General features: G+C 37.5%; 1 protein-coding gene across 7 annotated transcripts in view; it reads right to left on the bottom strand.

The window, feature by feature from the left end:
* B3GNTL1 (UDP-GlcNAc:betaGal beta-1,3-N-acetylglucosaminyltransferase like 1) overlaps nt 1-24,657 on the bottom strand; it is a 127,517-nt gene that overhangs the window by 80,237 nt on the left and 22,623 nt on the right. For 6 of the 7 annotated variants that reach the window (XR_004755142.1, XR_004755143.1, XR_004755144.1 and 3 more), the window contains exon 6: nt 11,930-12,025. Coding sequence is in view for 2 of the 7 variants with exons in the window: in XM_035342383.1 (XP_035198274.1) it covers nt 11,930-12,025 (96 nt within the window). In the remaining 5 variants the exon portion in view is untranslated. Of the gene's footprint in view, nt 1-9,973; nt 10,104-11,929; nt 12,026-24,657 lie in introns of those variants that run through there. The other variant, XR_004755147.1, reaches the window with a different exon arrangement.

Here is a 24,657-nt window from a genome sequence, read left to right as displayed (position 1 = left end):
AGTTTTTGTCAGTTTTTGATGTTCTATTTGTACCCAGAAGCATCCTCTACTGCACAAATGGCAAGGTGACAGACCCAATTATTAGAACTTGACATCAACATGCCCGCATTTCCTGGCAAGGATTTTATTATAAAAGCCACAAAAGAGTGAATTTTAAATATGACAGGACACCAGAAAATTGTTTCCATTTCCAGTTGTCTTTCTGAACCTGAATAACCACCACGTCTACAAGGTTATCTCCTTCCTTCACTAAGCTGTACTTCTGCTCATCGCCCTCTTCCCTCTACCCAAAAGGGTAAGGGGTGCTTCCTCCATCTCTCCCAATACTTGTTAAACCTGAAGATCAAAATGATTTATTTGCAGAAGAATTAATTAATTTTCCCCATTGACAATTAATTAATTTTTCCTCTTCCTCCTACCAACAAAGAGGAAAATGATAATTCATTGGACATCGCATCTGCATTATCATTACTTCAACAAACCCATTCTGTTTGAGAAAAATGAGCTACAGTTAAAATTCTTTTAATTACTGGGAAATTCCTGTTTATATTAGCATGCCAAACAGTGCCATCAACAGAGGAGGTGCCCTGGGCCACCCAACAATTATAAAGAAAATTGCCCTGAAAGCAAAATGGTATTAATTCATCACTATTCACCTGCAGGAACTAGCTACCACTTAAGTTAATCAATAAAAATACATTAAAATTTTGGGAGGCTGTGCTTTAACTATGGTTCAAGCTCAAACAATTAAGATGTGAAGCATGCCACTGGTGACTACTGCAGAAAAAGAAAGGGTCAGCTGTTCTGCACTTTCTGAGAGAATGAGGCAAGCATCTAACAGAAAACCATAAAATTCATAACAAGTTTTAAACTTGCAAGTTTATATCAATAGACCTCACAAAACCGAATGCTGAGCCCTCTACTGCCATTATTCTTTCAGCAGAGAGGCCGAAGCAAGGCCTCACAAAAGTGACTTTGTATAATTTAACTGGGCTAGAGCCCACAAAAACTGCTATCGCTGACGCCCAGCGTGCTGACAGGAAATAGTTGCTGTCTTGAGCCTTGATCTACCCACGTGAAATGGAGCTTGCTGGCTGACCACAGACCGGCCTCTGTTCTCTTTGTAATCGTCAACATCTGCTCTGCAGATCTATGAATAATTTTATGACACACAAAAAATTGCTCTCCTACTGACTCCAAAGGTTTTGTTGTTGTTGTTGTTGGTTTTTTTTTAAACATATGTGTAATCGGACACGGAGATGAAGAGAGAGCCTGTTCTGTTCGCAGGTTAAGAGTTACATTCTTCTGAAAGATGCCATTGAAACACGATTCAGAGCAGGCAGGGAACACTAACATTGCTGGCTGCCGGCTTTTAAAATCATGTGGCCAGATAAATGTTGGCAGTTGAGATCATACAGCATGGTCAAATACTGCACGAAGTGGAGCAGCAACCCACTGCAGTGGGCTCCACAGTTGCCACCTCCAGGAGAAGCAGCTGTGATTTCTCTGCTTACCTGACCAATTTGTGCCAAGAACAACAAACCGTAACGCAGTGTACCGCTGCTGTAGGAGTGAGGATTTAGATGTAGCGGTGAGGATGTTCAACACAATTTGAGTTTTAGTTAAGACATTTGAGAACAGCTTAACAGCACTGTCACTTGAAAACTTATTTTTCCTCCTCTTTCAAGCAAGCCATCAGGGGTTCTAAGAACATCAAGTGTTTGAATCTAACAGTTTCTATTCTGTTTTCATTCCATAATCACAGGTTTTATTTATTTATTCAAGAAAAGTGCCATTAGGAAAGGCATGGAAAAGACCCAGGTAGAAAGGAAGAGAACTGAAGAAAAACAGAGGTGCACAGTTGCATTGCCATTGGCTTGCGCACAGTGCTTGCGAGCAAAACTGCTCTTCATGATCAGTGAAAACAGAAGAATGGAAACAGCACAGAATAACAAATCACAAGGGGAGTGAGAACTTGCCAGTACATTTCTCAGACTTTTCCAGGACTGGAAAATAACGAGACGTGCTTTCTTGACTGACTCCTGTGCACAACGTAGGTAGACTATTAGCTGCATATGGGACAAAACAAGAAATTAGGAATCCCTTCTCCTTTAGTTTAAATACCCAGGAAATACACAAAAGGAAAAGAAAGATGAGAAACATAAAGCTAAATATGGTCCTTGTATGAGTCTTGCTTGAAGCACACACTGTATTCATGTCCACTCTAATGAATTCTTTACCTCCCTTTCTTGTTTCCTACTATAATAAAGCTGAGAATCTCCCTGCAACTTCCAGGATGTAAATGCTGTGACAGTAAGATCATTTCTTGCTAGCTTGGGTTCAGTATTGCCTTTCTGGCCTGGCAGCACACTAAATGAAGTGTGTCAACATGTACGAGTACATGTTAGTTTAGCACTGCTCAGCACAGATCTGGAAAGACTTGTAGAGTCTGGTTTCTCTCAGAAGCATTAAATCCTGTTTAAATGCAGTTACCAACTCAATGACCAATTCATCTTTTTTTCCCTGAGACTCTGACATGCCTATGGAACCTCAATAAACGGAGTGATTCCTGGATACAGTGCTATTTTCTCCTGAATGTGAATAAGATTATTAAATCTGCAACTTTCTTGCACTCGTGGGTGGTTATGGTTATGATTTATTTATTAGGAATTAGAATGTTATTTGCTTCTTGCAAAATGAATGGGCAATTAAGCATGTAGTGAACTTGTAACTCTTTTCTACAGCATCCGAGAAAGACAAGATCCTTTGAGGGAAGAGCAGAAACTGAGAATGAAGTGGGAGAGTGGAAGCTGCTGAATGCTGTCACAGCCATTACAACCAATTACAAAAGCCTGCAGTGGAAAACAGCGAACAGCTTCAGAACACACAAAAGAAAACAGAGGATGAGACCTGGTCAAACAGCCCAGAAGTCTCCCAAAATTACAGAAACTCAGCTGTTTGTGGCAAATGAAAGACTGGAATGTATGTAAATTTCAAGTAAGGCATAAAAAAGTCAGCTTTTAAATTAATTAGGATATTCCCCACTGTTCACCTTCATGAAGGCAGAAAAATAATGGGTATCGCTATTACATGATAACAGCACAAATGCAGACACTATGCTGCTAGCTTTTAACCGAACAAGGAGATGGCTTTTGCCCTAGAAAGTTTACAGTTTTGTTAAGGTGCTTAAGAAGGACAGGGAATGACAAAGGGAGAAAATAAAGGACATGAACATGAGATAAGGTAAAAAATGACAAGAGGCACACCGTGCAAACCTAGTGCAGAAGGCTGTTTGCACTAAGTGGCTGCAGAAGGAGCTTTACTGTAACACGTTGCAGTGTTAAATAAGGGCATGCACATTAAGAGTCATTCTGTTCTGTTTAGGACTTGAATAACCAGAAATCACTATTTTGTCTTGTTATAGAATTACACGGTAAGACACAAATTAGATATGGGGATTAAAAAAATTAGGAATATGTTAAAACATCAATTTAAAGCTCTTGCACTATAGCATCAATCCAACAGGCAGAAATATATTCACATAACCAAAAGCGATGCTACAGTGACTTCTTGTACTTATTTTAGTATAACTGTATCAGTGCAAGCCTCTGCTAGAGATGGGGTTACATTTGTATGTGGGTACTATTTCACACAGGTCCTAGGTAATCAAGATGTAAATATGAGCTTTGCTGATACAAATTGCTTTTATCTAAGTGATACACCACCTAACAGCTTTTAGTAGTATACTCTGGTATCAAATCCCTAGTTCCATAGATCTAACATTAAAATCTCTACAAGCTAACAAGTTTAAGAAGCTAAACGCGTAGACAGCACGCTGATTTTGTCTTCAGTGGTAGAATAAATTCTCCAAAATGATAATAATTAAAAAAAATGCTTTAAGTAAAATTTCCATTGTTATTTAAACAGCAAGGGCTTGTCTTAATTTGACTCCAACAGTGTGTAAAATTGTCATAATCCTGAGATGTATATGTTCATCACTACATTTATTTCATTCTGACATCATTAGAGTACATGTATGCAAAGCATTACCCCAACTAAATATGGTCCTCCTGGCATGATCAGAAATTATACTCCTGGAAATAATAATTCCTTTACTGTACAAACTTTCTGAACACCTATTCTTTATGTTAGCAGATATATATAATACGTATTCTGAAAGAATTCAACAATAGGCTCAAGAGCATAAAGGCATGGACAATACTGGACAATATTTCAAATTCATCTAATTTAAAAAGTCTGGCAACATTTTGCTTTTTCTAATTTGGTAGCTCTGAAAATCACTATAATTTGCATTACTACGACATCACAGCTTGTTAAGCAACAGCAATGGATTTCCTAATTTCATTAAGGTGTGATGCTTTTAACATGAGAGGTATAAAGCTGCCAGGTACACGTTTTTCCTCTACTGTCTCTTTCTGTGCTGTAAGAACAGTCATTGTGAGTGATGCAAAAGGTTAAATCCACCCACATCATAGAAACCAACACATCCAGAGAGGTGGCAAAGGACCAACAGTTACACTAGAAGCCAGATGCAAGACCATTTCCTTCCTTGTTATACACCCCATGCACTGCAACCGCTCAGATTTCCGTTCGGGCCGGCGCTTGACTATCCTTCTGCTAACCACAAAGCACATGCCTGCTCCACCTCCTTTACATGTGATCATTCTAGTTCTCAAAATGTGAGCTGCATACACAACTCCCCTACTTCTTGAGGAACTAGATATATGCTAATCATCCCTAAGATCATGTAATTGGCACAAACGAATAGACGAGTATCTATTCTGTATGACAAAGGACATATTGTTCGGTTATGGCTGCTCTAAGCTAACACCCTGAAAAGCTGCCTATTATTTTTTTTATTTGAATAACTTCAACCTCAAGAACTTCTAATCACAGCCCATTTGGCCAAGGCTGTACAAACAAAATAAAAATCCCTTGTCCCAGTCAAGGGTCATGCTTGTGCTAACAAAAAAAAAGTACAAAAATTGAACAGATCATTAAATCTGGATCCTTATACTCAAAAGCTGTTAGACTGGAAGAAAATATGTTTTCTTAGTGACACAGGAAGATAAAACCCCAAACATAAGTGCAACATATATCATTAATGGAAAAGGATATGATGGATTATATTTCTTTTTTAATTCAACTTCCTTTATTAGTCAAAAAAGGACAAAAAACTACTGTAGAGACAAATGTTAAACATGGCAGAGTGAAGCCAGTATAATTAGTATTAAGAAGCAGAATCTTGACTGTGATAGTCAAGCCAGCCATTTGATCTACCATCCAAAACGGGAAGTGATGCTTTCACACCCCCACCCACTCCAGTTACTCCAAATATTACCAAGCTCTGCTGAAAATCCAGCCCAATACTTCTAGCACTGAAAGCTGAGACCAAAAACAGCACGTTATTTTCTAGTAATAAGTAAAGTGCTCTTAACTCGTGCTCAGCCACAGTTTTTGAAATATATACATATATAGTTTTGCAAGAGAAAAAATATTTTTTTTCCTATGTATATAAGGCTATAAGAGAGAGCTGCATTACAATAAAAATATATGCTTGGAATCAATTATTTTTATTACTCTCAAAGCCATACTAAAAATGTTTCCCTTTTTGTGGAATCAGCACTTTGATTTTCCAACTCAAAGAACCAAAATCACAGGAAGTTAAGGGTGTATCTGCTCTGCCTTCTCACATATGGAGGACTAATTGAAAAATAAACAACACTAAATTAGTTGTTAACTTTTGTATTTGGAGTAGACTTTTTGTTTTCAAATAATAATAAAAAAAAGATTAGTCATTTCAAACTTTTAACTATCATTTTAAAACAACACCTGTTTTTTTCCCTCATCTGTTAGACAAAAGTAAAGATCCCTTAAACTAAAAAAGGCAATGACATAAAAGCCCAAAGTGAAGCTTAAAGACTATTTATTTGTAATCTAACATATCAACAGGATAACCAAGGAAGATCAAACAAGAATACACGGAGCGTTCAGAAGCTGGTAGCTCTTAGTTGGTTTCATCCACATCCCTAAGTGCAGACCTACATTATTAAACAAGCCTCAATATTATTTTAATTCGTTGCACTATTTATCAAATTAATTTTCAGAAGCATTGAGGAGACATGGATGTCAATTATAGCTTTGAAAGGAAATTATACATTTCCCAAAAGTTAATCCTTGACAGTTTTCCTTTACATTTGGCATTACAAGTCCATCAAGCATTGTATAAAAACTGTTTTTTAGGTTGCAAACATGCCACATTACACATTACATATAAGTAATTACATAATTACTTAGAATACAGGGCAAGATCATCGCTGGGTACTAATTATAGCTCACATCAGTGGTTAAAATCTTTTCTTACCTCCTTAACCCGACCATCCAAAGGCAAGTCATGCTTTTTTTGTCATACAAGTATCCACCATGCTGTAAGACTGTACTGCAAGATGCTTTTATATTATAATGCCTCTATTGCGTTCATATATTGCCATATATTATAAACCACAATCATGCATGCAAATCATCAAACAAAACACAAGAAGAAAAATACAAGTATTTTCACACTATCCTCTGCAGTATGCCTTTAAACTCATGCGAAATTGCTAATGCAATGCAAAATCTGTATAGTTTTTAACTGCTACAAACCTGTTTCTCAAAGTTCAGAAATATTTGACCCTGAGATGCCTTTACATAAAGCCTCACTGGGAAGTTCTAATTGTGCTTTGAGTTCACAGATGTGGGTAAGCCACTTCTCATTAAACTTTCTAAAACTCCATGAACCCCTTTGACATGCATTTTCTAACACAAATATAAACATTGACTAGCTTGTGCAACTTTGTTTTGTTCTCCTTTGGAGGGGAAAAAGGATCAACCACAAAAGGAAGCAGCCAATTTTTTTTTTCTTATATGGTATATGCTTAATCCCATAGAAACTAATGCAGTCTACTGTATTTAACTGGTTTGTAATTTTGGTTTTATCACTCAGTAGAAAAACATCAGGGACTTTGCTATTTTTAGATAAAACAGATGAAGGAAGAGGAAACTGTGACCAAAAAAAAAAAAGCCCAAGAAAGCGTTGAGTGTCTTTTGATCAAAAGACAACAAATACAAATGAGCTATACAAATGCAAAGGGGGGTGGGGGAATCAATCAGCCTTTTCATGTTTTATTCATTCTTCAGAGTAGGAAAGTCTTACTCTCTGTCCGCCTCCAGCCTTTACCAATGGCAGTGGACAACAAGCACTGCATACACCCACTTCCAGACCGCAATCTCAATTGGTATTCAGTTCTGACATTCTGACAACCAAGCCCAGCACTTACAAAGTCAGAATTTTCTGGTCTGCAGGTGAAGAAAATGGATGCTCCACGCCAGAGACATTCAATCTGTGGCCCGTCAGGAAAATGCATCCTGCTTGCCATCTACTCTGACCAGCTTTGTCTGCCTCTTCGGGACTGTGCAGCAGACCAAGAGACTTGGTCAGGTTAGTGCCAGCTTCCATTTGGCTGCAGAACCTCATCAGGGCAGAGCAGCTCCCTCCCGTCACTTTGGGCTTTCTGCCCGTGCAGCACTCGGCACACCTACTCACCTGTCTGCTTCCTGAGAACGACAGCAACCACGTAACCTGCTCCCACCAGCTCTCTCTTCCAGGCAGACAGTTTTTTCTGCCAGCCACAACCCACCCTGACCACCCACTCTCCTTGGGAACTGTAAGAAGCTGCTTGCTGAGATGTACTAAGACAATGCAATACTGAGTGTATGGAATTTATGGAAAAGGTCTGCCGTGTGATAAGGAAAAGCTCCTGATATATGGTCCTCTAGAACATGCTATGTGATCCACTCAGCCAAAAAGCTGGATCTATTTCCAAACTGAAATATCTGTATAGCAGTATATCTTAGTAAATCCTGATTTGTAGTGTGAACTTTTATTTAACATTAATTAAAATTCTAAAATAGGAACACTTTGTAAGTAGGGAAGCATAGCTTTTAAGCCTATTAGCTAAATGTCACAACCACCTGTAATAATATAGGAAAGTGATCATTATGGAACTCTAATAGGTTAAATATTATTCTTCTATCAGGTGGCCTAGAGAGATTATTAGTAAGAGCTACAAATCAGCTGTGAAAACTTCCAGACCTATTCTATACAAAGAGCTCTAAGACAATGTGCCTATGGATCAGGAAGCAACACAGACACGTTACAGTGGACAACAGCCATACAGAATCACAACGTTTTGTTCTGTTACCTCTCTAAATTATGACAGTCCAGTCTTATCAGCCAGGGAGCCCACTTTGATTTGCAAGAGTTTCTTCACATATCAAACAAAGCTCACTGGCTGCTTCTAAGTAACAACAACCAGAAGAAAACAGAGATTTCTGGTCTTTGGGGGGTAGGAGAAAAAAAAGGCAGGTTAGATGGAACTCTGCTTCAGGCTGAACACAATACTTCACAGGCTGCCTGTGAGATTAACCTAACCTAAATAGTGACTTAACAGACATGGATGTGAACTTGGCTATGTTACTTACAGTCAGCAACAAGCCCTAAAAACTACTTGTATAAATATTTGTGCAATTAATCCAACCTTAAAGCCTTTTAGACATTTTTACTTACACGGTACAGTAAAATTTCCAGCGTACAAGAGCATGGTCAAACTTCAAGCACATTTCAAGCACAATTCAGACTCTAACATCCTGTAGGATTAGATTTAATCTGTATTTTTTCCACTTACTTCAACATCCAATCAGTCATTTATCTATATTTGTTTGCTTATTTTCTTTCTGTACCTATCTCTATACAATTACCAAACAATTAAACCATTTTATTTTTTTTTCTGGGGGTGCAGGGGGTGTCTATGGGCCAGAAAACCAGAAAAATATCGAGTCAATCAGTATATTATTTTAGTATAGTATTTTAAGGCTTATATTAATGTATGTGTAAAAGAATGTTTTAATTGCTCATAATTCATGCAGAAGATAACCTTAAAAAACAAATATTAATCTTTTAAAAAGTAGCCTTCACATCAGCATGCTCTCTTTGTACTCTTTTATTCGCCCCCGCACTCTCTGGGGTATATATTCTGAAATTTCACGCATACCATAAAGTATCTTTGGAATGTTACAGTATAATTGTTTAGAGAAACATTTAATGGATGAGTAAGCATCAAGAGGCCATGGCTAAGGGAAGAGAAAAGTTAAAATGCTAGAAGCATTTTGCATTGAATGATCTCAGCGTGAGGACAGGGTATAGACATTCGATCCAAAAATCTGGTATTGACTCAAGCAATATAAAACCAGCAGCCAGCACCACAGCATATGAAGCCATTCAACCACCTAACAAAACATCTGTTGCCACCCACCTCTTTCAAACTGGACTTTAGTCACTGCCTAGTAAAGCAATCAAATGCTACATGATATTATTAATAACATAAATATTATGATAGGGGATTACATGATCTTGACAGCTGCTTTTTTTTTTTTTTTTTCCTAATGGTCACTGTTTCCCAATTTATAGCACAAATAATTTGTACGTACATGATATAGAAACGCAACAGAAGTAACTGGAAAAAAAAGCTGGGCACTGAGTACAGAGACAGCTAAAAAAAGCTGAACATTCTTTCACTACAGGAAACTGCTGGAGACAATATGCTGTAAATTAAAGCCAATTTTCCCAAATTCCCTGAAGGACTGCTCCTCCCATGGATTCTACAAATCCCTCAGCAGAGGCCCATCATCAGAGTTTTCTCAGGACTTATTTCCTGAAAAAAGGTTTTAAAAGCACACCCAAAATTAAATGTATGGTTTATCAGGATGAAGGGAGCAACCCCCTCACAGGCCTAACCTTACACAGTTGTTTCATATCCTGATCATTAGAGAACAGCTGAAATTGTTTTTACTCCCAGTTCTTCCGCCTACCTATACTTTAAGTCAAGAAAAAGCAAAATAATTACATCCCTACCTGAATTTTTGATCCGAAGAATAGATACTGCGGCAGAAGAAACATATGCCAACATGTACTGCTCTGGAAATCAAGCAGTTCTTTTAGCACCAGAATTAGGAAAGCCAAGCTTCGTATAGACTTGCATCACAGTTGATCATGGGTTGCAGCTAAAGCTCATCTTATAATTAAGCACCTAAATTCTCGGTCCAAGTGGATTCTGTGGTGCTTAACATATAAACTCTAGCTGCTCCAGTACAGTCTCATCTACTTAGCTTTGCACTTCCATAAAATTTTGAGAAACCTACAGTCTTTGAGGAACTACCATTTCTATGTTAAATCTGGTGGAGAACAGGTAACAGGTTCAAATACAAAACAGGAGCACATAAACAGAGTGATTGCATAAATCTCATCTTGTTTAGAAACCCGTCAAAAAGTAGCATGTTCTGTTATGCAGCCTTCTAGTTCCTGTCCCAATATATTTTCCAAAAATCCTTATCTAGTTGTAAAATGTATGAATCTAAATCATGCATAAAAATAATGGATTGCACATGCTGTTTGGTTAAATCTTCAAGAGAGATTTGTAGGCACATAAAACTGCACGGGACTTCCCAAGTCACTGCATTTGTACCTTACTATCAGAAGCAGTATACCAGAAAATGTCTTCCAGAAAACTTGCAGCCCCATCTTAAAACTAGTTTTCATTTTGCACCCCTCTACTGACTGGACTCTAAGTAATCTCAAAATTAGGGTACTTTTTAAAATTTCTGGCTTAATTTATTAAAGGCTCCATCCAGTGGCCATTTCAAGATAGATAAACACATCAAATCATGTAGGACAAGCTTCTACACTGCATACTCTAGTGCTTGTCTTCCCTTCAACAACATAGAGATGTGCTATTACTGTGTATCCAGATACCACTGTCAGATAAATTCATGGTTTTAAACCCATAATTTTTTCTAATGCCATACTCAAAGACAATTCCAAATATTCCACTGGGTAAGTTTTCCTGTAACTACTTTCATTTGGTGAATTATAGAGAACCATAATACCACTGCTGATTTTAAAACAAGGTCTACAGATTACTTCTTGTGTTACAACAACCATCCCAGAGCCTTTGAGTATGTCTTTGGGGGCTATGGTAATGGGGAACACAACACAGTTTACAATGAAGTCTAACAAACATGGATACATTAATCTTTTCAGCCACTTAAATCCAGGAAAATCAAAAGCAAATGTCTTCTACCATAGCATCACAAAACCCAATCCCAAATAGTTGAATCATAATGCCTGCTGGGATGCTTTCTGCTAACCATCCATTAGATTTCTTATAATACTCAGTACACACATTCCTCCACAAGCTGGATTGATTTCTTCAGTTTAACTTGTTTTTGCCAAAGTCTCTTTTAGTTCAGCATTGGCTGCCTGCCTAACGAAACAACCTTTCTTTATGCCAAAACTGTCATCTTCGGTCGTACAAGATGCATCTTACTTAGAAGCGTGTACAATGAGCACTATGTTTAATGCCTGAAGAACCGCTATTTTGAAATGATCTCTAGCAACACTTAAACAGATAAAGAAGTAGTCAGTACCTAAACCTCATGGAGAAAAAAGTCTTCTACAGAAAGATTTTTTTTTCTTTTTGTATTTAAATATATTTTAAAACGAACACCCTAAACTAATTATTAGAACATGAGTATATATGTTTAACCACAGACAGCAGTGAGAAAAGTAAGGCTCACTCTGAACCTCAAGCTGAAAGCTTCAGTCTCACTCAGTGTGAAGCCATCATTACATAATGATCATAGGTACCAGAAACATTTCTCTTACTTAGAAGTCTAGCATTTAAATTATAAAAACCTGGTTATCTTGGTAAATTATCAAGTGTTGCTAATGATTGACAAAAAATAAATAATGAAATAAACCTCTCGCTGTATTTTTCTGCCATAATTTCAGTCACAGCTGAAACAAGAATACCTGTGTAAGAAGCTGTTCTTCAGTCAGATTATTGATCCAACGAGTGTACCGTTCGGTAGACATTGGTGGCTCTCTTCTGACTTGGCAACCAATAATCTAAGGCAAAATGAAATGAACACTGTGTGAACTGCTCTGCACCCACATGGCTGCAAAACAAGACCACAAAATAGGCATTCAAAACATGGGAAATCCAAGAATTAAGATTATCATCTGAAAATTAAGAATACAGAATCTTAAGAATTAAGATTATAAATCTGAAAACCTCCATTCTGTAATCACCAGAGTTAGAAGCAAGTGAAACAATGATGTAATCCAATATCAGAAACCCTAAAAAGATAGAACTGTAAAACCAATGCTGAGAATTAACATGAGAAAGAAAAGCTGCTTGATGGAAAATACGAAGACAATTCAAAATGTAATTTAGAAACAAAAATCTCTGAGATTCTACATGCTTACTAATAGCCTCGTTTCTCTGTTTCTTTAGTAGTACATCATACTTACACACGCACACCATACCTTTGGCTTTTCTTACTCTTTTCTAGTTTGAGATTTGGAAAGCAGATATTATAGGTGAATGAAACACCCCCGATGAAGTTACTATAAAGATGAAGTTAAGATTTCACTCTAGTTTCTTCTCCCTTACATACAGGATAGTATCCTTATCTAGATAATGGCATCATTATACATATGGAGCAGTCCTATACTTGAATCATATATGGAATTAGAGGAACACAGAGGAAGAGAGGGATTAATGTGCTTAAAGCTCAAGTAAAATGTTCTCCAAAATGTTCTGCATGGTAGTAACTTTAAGTTCACTTTTTCTTAAAATTACCTAAGTATGCTCTCTATACATATACACATTTTTATTTCCACAAGGCTTTCTAATTATTTTTAAAAGCTATACTTTCACAAGCACATGAAAAAAAAAATCCTTCTCCAAAGAAAACGAATGACAAATCCTTTCTTAAAAGCAAAGGAACTTAACAGCCACAGTTGGTGCTCCTGGTGGCCTTTCGTAAGACTTCCATGGATGTAGCAAACCTATAAGCAGGGCACACAAAAGTCAGCATCTCCCTCCTGCAGAAGACAGTACTGTAAAACATCATTTACCCACATTCTTCAATTATAATGATTTTGCAGCAAAATATACTTAACAGTATAAATGCGTATTATTGAGAACAGCTGCATTTTGATCTTGCAACACAGCAGGAAAATAACTATAAATACCTAACAAAGCTAGCACTTTGTAAGAAGTGAAATGTTCGCACTTCCCTCTACCCTACCATAACAGTGAAATGTTTTTCACAGCACAAAGACTTCCTGCTTTCTTTTCATTTTTTAGAACCAAGATCACTCAAGACTGCTTTTAGCATCATCTTAAGAGGCATGTTTTACAGACAGATCTTAAAATTGTCACTATGCAATCAAACTCATTCCTGGATTTTCGGCCACAAAAATCCAACCTTTTCCCTCTTCAGTGGTACTATTCCTCTCTCAATGGGACTCTGACTCGTGACTAGCATTCTTGCCTTACACGGCTGCAAGATAAATATCACCCACACAGAGCAACACATCCTGAGCCTTTGGTACGGCTCCTGTACAGCACGGCTCGTTTAACCAGCTTCTTTCATCCAACCAGAAGCGGGTTTATTTTGAGGACAAATGGCTTCCTCTGGTTCCCCGGTGTAAGGTGTGGCATCAGAAGCAACGCATACCGGTTCCCATTTCCTCCATGTCTCACAGAGCTCTTTTATATTCACTTCACTGAATATTTCCTTTTAAATTCAAGTGAAAGGTTTTTCACTGTTGCTTCTTTCACAGATTTTAAAACACATCGATGAAATCCCTGCTGGACTATTTTACATCTATTCCGACTCAGAGAGTAAAAGAAACTCTCCATATTAGAAATTTTCTTTTCAACATTTTGAGTATCCACTTCCATGCAAAACTTCATCCAAGAATCAACTTTTGGATCTAATTAGGCAAATTTATTTTTATTATTGCAAATGCTAACTATACACTGCCTTATACCTGTACCTAGATTAAACTACGTTATACAAGAAATGCAGTACATATCAGATTCCAAGTAGGACCATGCTGTGAGGCAGTATCAATACGCCTCGCATAGTAAACAGTAACGTGAACTGTAAAAAAATATTTTTTCTGGCTTGTGGCAAAGGACTAAGGCTCTTCATGGAACAACAAAACTCGAATCAGGACAGAAAAACATGACAATCCTTTCTGCTACCACATTAGATAATTCATTTTCTAGACAGACAATGCCTTTGTATCATACATTAAATATGGCCTACAGCTTATTGAGCTCTTTACTTCAATAAGCACTAGCCTCTCTGCAAGGAAATACCAAATAATGTATAATTTATTGCAGCAAGAAATGGTGATGGATAAGAAATATTAAGATCATAAAATAGTTATCAGGTTTTACCTTAACTACCAACAAATACATATTCTGAAAAGCCATACAAGTAACTTTAAAGGTGGAATCAGATAGAATGCTACTTTGTCATCCTAGGATACATCTGTGGTTAGGCATCTGAATGTCTCCTCTCTAGGAACTGTCACTTCAATGATTAGCAGTGAAGTTAATAAAGCATATCTAACTAAGATTATTAGAATCAGTCATGGATATGTACTTTATGCCACTAAATTTAAACATTTTAGGAGTTAGAGCACTGTAAAAGTAATAAAACCAGCACAAAATAACTATAATTAAAACGGTCAAATTAATAAAATAAAACTAGAATAATTGGGTTCTCCATGAAACAGATGCTGTAAATTGGTCACAGCACGCTGGGTTAGCCATAATGTGCAAACTATAAACCTAATAGCATGTTCAACTACTTGTTGATCCATACAAAATTCAGGGTTCTGATGACGTTCAGAGGAACTAGGTTATTCCATACAGTACAAAACTGTACTACGAGCACATGCACTGTTCTGGGTTACAAAATTGTTCCACTGAAATACAAGCGCATTGCCTGCATATCTGATACGTGTATAAATCAAGTGTTCTATACCCAGCAGCAACAACAGCCATCAAATTACATGCCAGAACTTGTTCCAACTTTTCACTAGTGTTTGCTTTTAAATGCAACGTCCAGAAAGAGGTTTCTTATTTTCATCATTTTAGAGTTTTGTGTTTCCCTTGCACATATAAATGGAAAAAGAAGTGGGTGACAGGAAGCACAAATTAAATGAGTTGAAAGTAATTAAAAACAACACATTTTCTGCAGATGTTTTTTTTTTTTTTTTTTTTTTTTTAACATCACTACAATTTCCTCTAACACAAAGAATCTCTCATATTCAGGAGACAGCCTATGGATCACAACCCTCCTGTCATACTAAAGAGGAAATAAGGATGAAAAACTAATTGGTCTCCAATTTTATCCATCCAATTTTTTCCACCTTAGTTTTATAAAAAGGGGAACTGAACAAAGAGAAGCAAAAGCATAAATTCTCTGTAAGGTGTTAGGCACCTAGTGTCCAATATAAATATGCATATGCTTGTACACATACATACAAACAACATATGTGATGATTCTATGAACATACAAACTGACAATCAAGGACTTAATATTCATAGAAACGTAGAGATTGGGTTGGAAGGGACCTTAAAGAACACCTAATTCCCACCCCCCTGCCATGGGTAGGGACACCTCCCACTAGACCAGGTTGCTCAAAGCCCCATCCAGTCCAGCCATAAACACTTCCAGCGATGGGGCATCCAAAACTTCTCTAGGCAAAATTCATTTTCTGTAAAATCTGAAGAAGCAATCTGGTGATAACCCTTTTGTTCATACAAGGAGCTTAGAATGACTGGACTCCTAATCAGAGGTCTTCAGTTACAAGTCTAAAACTACATGGGTGAACCCAGGTTTTCTAAAAGTCACAGAACCCGTGCTGGAGCAGGGACCATGTGCCGGTACCACATGCCATGTAATCTGCTCTAGCAGTCTAACCACCAACCTAACCTTCACAACTTGAAAATTCTGAAGCCCAAAAATCCTACCAGAGCCATTTCATAAATCCTTCTGTGCATCTTAGTTTTGTCACTGCACTGTTCACTGAATAACCTGCCAGGCTGAAAAAGGACCATGCTATACATACCAGAGGGTTTCTAGGCTCTGCTCATTTATACCCAAATCTCTCCTTTAGTTAACACAGGGCTTTATTAAGTCTCACCGAAGTTTTCAGCATTCTGTTCAACCATCCCTTCATTACATTTGTTTGAATTATTAAGTAGAAATCTATTATGGAAAGAGAAATCCTATACTGTCTCAGTCAATTTTGTATTTTCCGTTTAAGTAGTCTTATGGAATAGTGCTTAGAGAGTAAGAGTTACTTGCCCAGGCATGATCCAGTAGAATCTTGTCAGACCAACGATTTCTCATTGGAAACATGATCAACACAATTTTCTACCAGTCCTTTTTTCATAATTTAATCATAATAACTAGGAGTTTCTCATGCTAACTGGAATGATTGTAAAACTAATATTTAACTATTAAAATACTGAAGTATTGGACTATATTTTTGGCCAATGGTAATAAGCAGCTTCACTCATTTAACTAAATGTGAACAGATGATGACACTTATTTATTTGTTCCTTCACCCAATTAAAAGATAAAGATTACTAGGAATTATATGCTTAAACCTCTTTCATTTGCAGAATACTGGAGCAAGAAAGCAGGATTGTGTTGAAGGAATTTATCAGCTCCATTTTCTGTTCTGCTTCTTACTATTGTTACCTACAGCAAGTAATTAGAGCTCTAACTTCATCTAAATCCATAATTTATAAAAATATAATGGGATGTATATAGTTAGGGTGTTATCGGATGATATTCCATCAAATTGCAATGGTGCTATATTAAGAACCTGTCTGTAAAATGCTAATCACTATGGAAGTAAAACTGTGTCAATAATAATCATGCTTGCTCAGGCTTGATTTGACTGCTGTAGATGAAAGGAGAATTACAAAATACAGCTATTTACCGAGCAGCCTTTACATTGAGTTCCCACGCAAGTACGGGGTCATCGCCGTAACCGAAAGGCCGCTTTACTGAACAACAACCTTACATGGCACAGCAACAGCTAAACGGACCAGATATTTACACCAACCATCAGCATTTTGGATTTTAATCTTACTAGAAACAAGACTTTAAACTGATGTTGTTACAAGTACTAAAAGATCTTATTTAAATTATACTGTGTTTGTCTTGAGGCCCAGGACCTTTTATTTTTTAATGCAGCAGAATCGTTAGAGCCACTAGTATCTCCAATCACTTAAAAAGACTCTTGTGACCATTACTTAGTGTAATCAGAAATAAAAATAAATGAAAGGAATGTTTTTATATCATTAAAATCTTTCCAATATGATATACTCAGGAGAGAAGGTGTTAAAATATATTTCCTTTTTCCTCTCCAACACACGAAACCTGTGAGGTGTTTGCATTAGGTATAAAGATACAAAAAAACCTACTGGACTATTTAAAGTTCTTTCAGTAAGTATGAAAATGTGTTAATAGTGCTGGCTCCCCAGTGAAGTCCCTTAGGTCAGATGAGTATCAATTTCTGCAGATGTTCTTATCTTGTAGCAGTCTTTATTTTATTTTTTTTTTCCTTCAAAAGAACACCCGTTAAACTTTCTTTTTAGCACTGGTTCAAGTCCAAAGTCCACAACAGGATGTTACATGTTTATTTTCAGCACATAAAAAAAGAGTAATTAAAAACCAAGGAAGTATGAATGTACTTCAGCAAATTCACATAAAACCCAAGAAGTCAGAGTATTGCAATCAGAATGAGTACTGCTGAGCATCACATCATGCACACGTTTTAAAAGAACATTGTAAATTATACAAAATCATGAAGCAGGAACACAATATTTCTGGAAAAACTTCAAGTACCACTGAAGAGATACTAAAGCAAGTCTGAACAGGGAAGTGTGAGAAGTCAGACTGCGTTCAGTTATGACAGAACTTTTTTTTTTTTTTTAAAGGTGAAGGAGTAAGCCCCCATGCTTTTGATGACTAGTTTGGCTAGGAAAAAGTACCACCCCTCAGAAACCCTCATTCAATATCTTCCATCGAGGGATAAACAAGATCTAAGGCTACTGCACATGCAATCTGAACTTGTTGCAAATTAAGTAAACACTTTGGATCCTGACAAAATGTTTAAACAACCTGTTCTTTGCATAAGGCTTAGCAACAATCATTGATAGCAATAATGTTTGCACGATTGCAATTTTGAAACCAAGTTGTGTCTGTAGCTCCATAAAGTTTGACTGCATTAATAACAGCTACCACCACAGAGAAATATGTAACATGAGGAGTAGGGAATCTTACTTTTCAAATGTTGCGTACTTCAAGACAGTTTTGAAAATGAAATATTCTGAAAGCCTTCATAATGAGACGTTTATCAATATGTAACAACAATCCAGTAACAACAACCATTTGATGTGTTTATTAGCATGTGGAGGCCATATTAAACAAAAATTTAATCACAAAGTGGCGCAAGTTGGGATGTTTCTCATTTGGAATATTTGATAAAACGTAGAACAGACTTCAAGTGACACCACGACTTTGAAAATGCACTGTGGTTTTTCAGAAATACCAAGTCAAACAGAATCTTAAGGAAGCTGTCTAATAAAAAGTGAAGACGCAGCTGAACTCCAGCAATCTAGGTGATTAACATGGAAAGGCCCAATTAATGAAAAACACTGTAAGAATAATTCTCACATTGTTAAAAAATTGGATAGTCACATAAATTTTCCACAGAGTGGAGAAAAAAAGTAAAGACCATGCAGTACACGGGAACTCAGCACACAGTATTGAAGTTCTAACAACCACAAAACTTACACTAGCTCATGAAAACATTTATCTGTACACTTTATTCTCCTGGATGAAACTTAAACTGATTTTGGACTATTGAGAATTGAAGCACTACAGAAATAAAATTTCCTTTCATTTGCCCCATTCCTGGAGGTGTTCAAGACCAGGCTGGATGAGGACCTGAGCAACCTGATCTAGTGGGCGGCATCCCTGCCTATGGCGGGGGGTTGGAACTGGGTGATCTTTAATGTCCCTTCCAACCCAAGCCATTCTATGATGACATGATTCCATGACTCATTTTCCACTCTGTCCATGCCAAATATGGACCAGAGATTCCTCCGATCTCCTTAAGCCCATTTACTGGGGCAAATTTCTACAAATGACAGGTTTAAGCAAACAAATTTGATCTGGTCACCTATCAAGACATGTCAGTATCCAATTAATTTCTTTTCAATAGCTGTTCTGTGAATTAATGCTTATTTTAAAGCTAAACTCTAGATGCACTGTTTGCTAGGACATGCCTGGGCAACACACACCGACCTACCTCAAACGTGCTGAGTAAGGGAGACAGAAGGAGAGCTGATGCAAATTAACTAAGGAGAAACAAAGATTACTTAAGCTCTACATGATGAAGATTTCAATCAAGTTCATGCCCAAAATAAAAGCATTTATCAAAGAACAATCTGCTAAGCTATTTGTGTGACCTGGAAGATGAAACACCAACAGGGAGATTGGTAAAACCTGGACTTCAGTAGAAGACACAGAACGAGAGATTACCAACAGCCACCAGCACGTTACACAGGAAGGGCAGAATTTAAATGGAGGTACTTTTCTATCACACCAAATGGAGGTAGCATTTCAACATTAGGAAATTATGTTTAATGACAGTTTAGTGAAGCTTCACATATGCTTATTATCTTTTCACACCTGCAAAATTACATACGTGCTCTCACCTCATTTTGCATACAGACTAAAGCACTGTCTAATTTAAGTAGAGGAAAGGCACTCATCCCTCAGGAATAAAGGCTCTCACTACAGAAAAACATTGCTAACTCCTTCCTTTAAAAAAAAAACACATGAGGAATGGCACAGTACAGAACATATTTCTACTGTGTAATGTCATACTGCTATCCAAATTTGCTGAATTTGGAACATGAAAGTGTTCATGAACACTTTCAGACTTCAGGTCACTTCCCAATGAGTTTACCAGAGACTTGCAACTCCAATGGAGCCACAAACCAATTCTACATTTTCATGGGTTTTGGTTTAGGGAAAAAATAAGCACCAGGTGTAATCGTATGAAAATCCACACAAGATTTAGAGCTTCTCAATTCTGATTAGTACTAGGCAACAAAAGACTATTTTAAGAATAAGATGTAGGTACAGGAGACATGCACTATCTCAGTTTTGCCAGCTCTAGCCATGCAAAGAAGGCTATCTTGTCCCTTAGAGTAAACCCTTGTCTCAGTGCAAAGTAATTATCAGACTGCATAATTATCATTTTGACTCCCAAGAGAAAGTACACAGATGAGGCACAGCATGCAGTCTGAAGGGCAATCTGTTTTTTCAGGACTACTCCAACATTAGACTAATAAGAAGATACAGCAAACAAAAGGCTTTAAGATCTTTCAGAGGTGACCAAACTCTGTTGGTATGCGGAATGTAATCACTACACACTGACTGCCAATACTCCCAAACTGCTACTGTTGACTGCTAGTTTATAAGGTGGCCTCTGTCTTTATTTTTCTTCCCATTTTTATTTTTTATCCCATTCTTCCCTTTCATCATGAAGCAGCCTGGTCTGGCACGAAATAAATAAAACAATCCCGTCTTTATTCCAGACTTGTGATAATAAGCAGAAACAAAGGAGCCCCATTAATTTGATATATTATGGCACAGCTGCTCAGCAAAATGCTACAGTGAAAAGTTTCCGCTGTACAAGCCAGTGCTCTAAGGAGTGATGCTGCACTCAAATTCTCTCACAAGAGTTTCTACATGTGCAGTTGCATACCTGAGATAAGTTGGAGGTGAACACAATGTGTGATGGATGAGAAGGCAACGTGTTCATTATTCAGCAAAGCAAGACTCTTAGAGCAAACTATTTACATGCACCATTCTATTTGTATACAAAACAATCAGAGCACACTCTCACTTAAAGAGCCGCTCTGCTATGCAGGACTGTGCATGGAAACTGGTCCAGACTACCTAGAAGTACCTCCCTCCCCCAAGGACAAGAGTTAAAATTTGGAACTCACTGACAGATGATATAAAAATGCCTATTAATCTTTTTGCAATCAGAACATTGCAATGCTCAATATTTTCAAACCATTCCCAGTGTTCCCATGGATCAATACATAAAACCCCAGTCTCGTAACAATACAGCAACATTGAAACGTCATCCTTCAGGTATTTTGAAAAAGAATTAAATATCATCATCATGACAGCCACCTAAAAAATCAGAATGTTGTTCTTAAAAGTTCTGTTCCGCATTAAAATGAATAGCCTTAGTGGTGCACGAAGTAGATATTATTTATACCTGTAAGAGAGGATCTACTCATTTTATTGTATACTTTCTGTTGCTACTGAGAAAATCTTACAATTTCAAATATTGGTTTAAACGAATAAGGTGGAAGCTAAAAGGAGTGACATAAACAATTATTATTAAAGTTGAGTCAGATCTATTTAGTTACAGAAAAAGGAAATGAAATGCTTGTTCCTGCAGTAAAGAAAAAAATAGTGACCTCTAACCAGATGCACAGTGCTAAATAAGGAATAGGTAAAGAAAACGGAAAAGAGAAAAAACACTGTCTTTCAAACGTGTAATAGTAATATACAACAGGTCTAGGCAAGTAGAATGGCAGGGTACAATAACAATACAAAAAACTAATCTACTAGAACCTAACTTTCAATATCAAGAATTGTATGTGTCTGGGCCAAAGAGAATAAGAAAAGAAAGTAAGGCTTCATTTCTAAGTTTAGTTAATTTTGGATGTTCAGAGAGGGTGGGGAGGAAGAAAAAGTGCTGTGGCCTGAACTTGTGCCTTAAAGACAGGATCAAGCTCCACTACCTCGTTCATTTGTTCATTTCTCTAATTCATTTGTTGACTGCACAATATTTGTCTAAGGCTTCCCAAGGGGCAGATGAGCAGGTCTGCGAACTAGCAGCATCACTCCAGTTTGCTCAATCCAATCGACTACCTGAGGGTCACATTAACCAAAGATATGTACAATTTAGTCAGTTGTTTAACAGATTCAGATAATGCAATAGGTTAAAATTGCCTTAGGTGTTACAGCTCTTGACCTACATCCAAGCCACAGCATATGCCAAGTATTTGCTTTAGAGATGCAAAACAGTGAGAATTTCTCATTGAAAAAAATGCCAACAGTATCTCAATGTTCTCTCACATGCCTAAATATCCTGTTTGGGAAAGAGGCTAGTAATTTTAAAACAAAAGAAAGGTGTTCTCACTGACACTTGTACAAATCCACCTCTTATTCAGCCTGTGAAAAGAAAAGGAAATAACCCAGACTGTGATGCCAGCTGTTGGGAAGACAAGGAATAGAGGAAGAGCTTGTTTATTTTCTGAGCAATTCTGCAGAAAGAAAGATATAAAAATTGGACGCTGTGTACTGTTCATGTGTAGTCATATTGCGAGGGCACACATTAAACACCAAATTAAACACTGATGAGAGGAAGAGTAAACACTTCACCATGCCAAGACAACAAGGTGATGTTCAAAAAACATTCAGTATGGCTCTAAGATAGATGAGAAGGTCAATGGATTTTGAGTGCAAACAGTACATCTCCTTTTAGCACCCCTTTTTGTTCCATCCACTATCTGGAATCCTTAGGAAAACTGAAACACTGGAAGTGTACTCAGGGCCACATCATTCTTAGAAGCCTCCACAAGTGGTAGTTTTGCAAGCGGTGGTCAGGTACCTACAACATGGATGAAGAACTATCCAGAAAAGTTTTGTAGCACTGTTCAAGCTCTCCAAGAACATATTCAAAGGACATCCACCGATTTTACCCTGGCATGCCCACAGCAGGTCCTGATGCAGACACTCTGCAACAGGGCAGCCTGGGAGCAGATGTAGCCAGCAATCTCATCTGTCTTTGAAACAAAAAGCCCTGGGAATTCTTAAAGGGCACTTTGTCCAATACAATACTTTGCCCAAATTCAGTAACAGAATGTATGTGGATGACTGCATCATTCACGTCTGTGTGCGCATGTGGTTTAGGCAACAATATTGGAAGAGTACATTTCCTGGGCTACTCCAAATTCAGAAGCCCTTTTCAACAGAACTCTAGTATGTACACAACATCAGACCTTCTCCAGAGGTAAAATAAAATAGGAAGGTCTGAATTTCTCAGAACCAGTGTAAATGTGATTTGAATCTTTTCACTTACTAGCTGCCAATAAAGCATACACGATTTGTGATTTATCCTGGATAAATGGGATAAGAGCAATAAATAGAATAGATGCTGCTAAAAACTGGAGTGAGAAATTTTAGTAACACAATCATTCATTATCTAGTAACAAAGCCATTCGTTATCTGATAAGAGCATAAGCAATTTGAAGGCACATGCATATGCATATGCTAGTGCACAGCTGCACTAGACAAGTAGAGCCCAAAGGTTGGTAGCTACCATGTTATCAATAGACTCAAGAACCTGTATCCTCTGAGGGTGTCCTATTTATAGAATCCCTGTCAACAGGACCTAGACATAATGTAATATATTTGTATATTCACCAGAGGTCGGGATGACAGTGGTTCTAGAGAACTACTAATACATCATCATTTTACTGAATGTAATTTGCATTTTCAGATCCAAAACCCTCCACTGTAAATGTTAGCAACAACAGGATAACTCTGTCCTACAGGATTTCTATTTTTTTGAAAGTCCTCAAGATAAGAAAAGCTCGAGAGTTGAGCGGAACTTTTGTTCTGGCTTTTTCAAAGCTTGATTAAGTAGTCCACAACACAGGAAATTAGACTGATAAAGCTAAGGGCTTCTGCAGTGTTACTCCAGTTAACTCCACTACCTGATCCTGGGAGCAAGCCAAGACACCACTTTCTTTGAAGAACACCCAGCTGAGGAGTCATTCCAAAGGCATCCAAAATCTTTGGTGCCACTGTTCATTGACCAGACTTCAAGTCAGGGTAAGGCAGTCTACACTTCACAATAACATGGATGAGGAAGAACCTCAGGGATTAGTTAGGTTCTGGAAGAAATTTCCTCTTGGTGGAGAAAGTTGGAGATTTTTCTTAACTGTAGATCTATGTTAATAACAATAGCTTTCAGTAGACTGAAACCTACAATATCAGAGGCTACTAGGAATACTAGTCTCCAAATCTGGCTCTCGGTAACAACTTGCATAGCTAGGAATAGAAACAAAATTTCTGAAAGTACATTGAGACTACATTAAGTCAAAATTAAACTATAAATCCAGGTCAGGAGAAGTTGCAAAATACTGGAAAGTCCAAGTCTGCAAATTCAAATTTCAGGAACAAACCAAAAAAGCTCACTGCTTCACAGGCATTTCTTAAGCTTCTGCTTTCCATTGCCCCTCCACTACGCTAAAGTCAGAACTTCAAAAACGGAACAGAACCTCCCCATTCAAACCTCCCCATACATCTTCCAAAGCCAGAAAATCGAATGGTGTGATGATTCTGAAGGCAGAAGAGAGATCACTTTGTAAAGAATAGCAGACCACCCTGACATTGGTCTGTGTATTTGTGGATAGGTTCTCACTTATTAAGATAGCTGAAGTTGTGTCAGAGCTATTGGGGGTCTCCGGACCAAACTGATGTATTTACTCCTTAGGAACAGCTGGAGATGTTCCCATTTTTCCTTTCAGGCCTTTGAATTAGAGTTCT

The sequence above is a fragment of the Oxyura jamaicensis genome, chromosome 18 (assembly GCF_011077185.1).
Source record: "Oxyura jamaicensis isolate SHBP4307 breed ruddy duck chromosome 18, BPBGC_Ojam_1.0, whole genome shotgun sequence".
NCBI lineage: Eukaryota > Metazoa > Chordata > Aves > Anseriformes > Anatidae > Oxyura > Oxyura jamaicensis.
The sequence above is the reverse complement of the archived record's forward strand: the minus strand, read 5'-3'. Positions and strand labels throughout refer to the sequence as shown.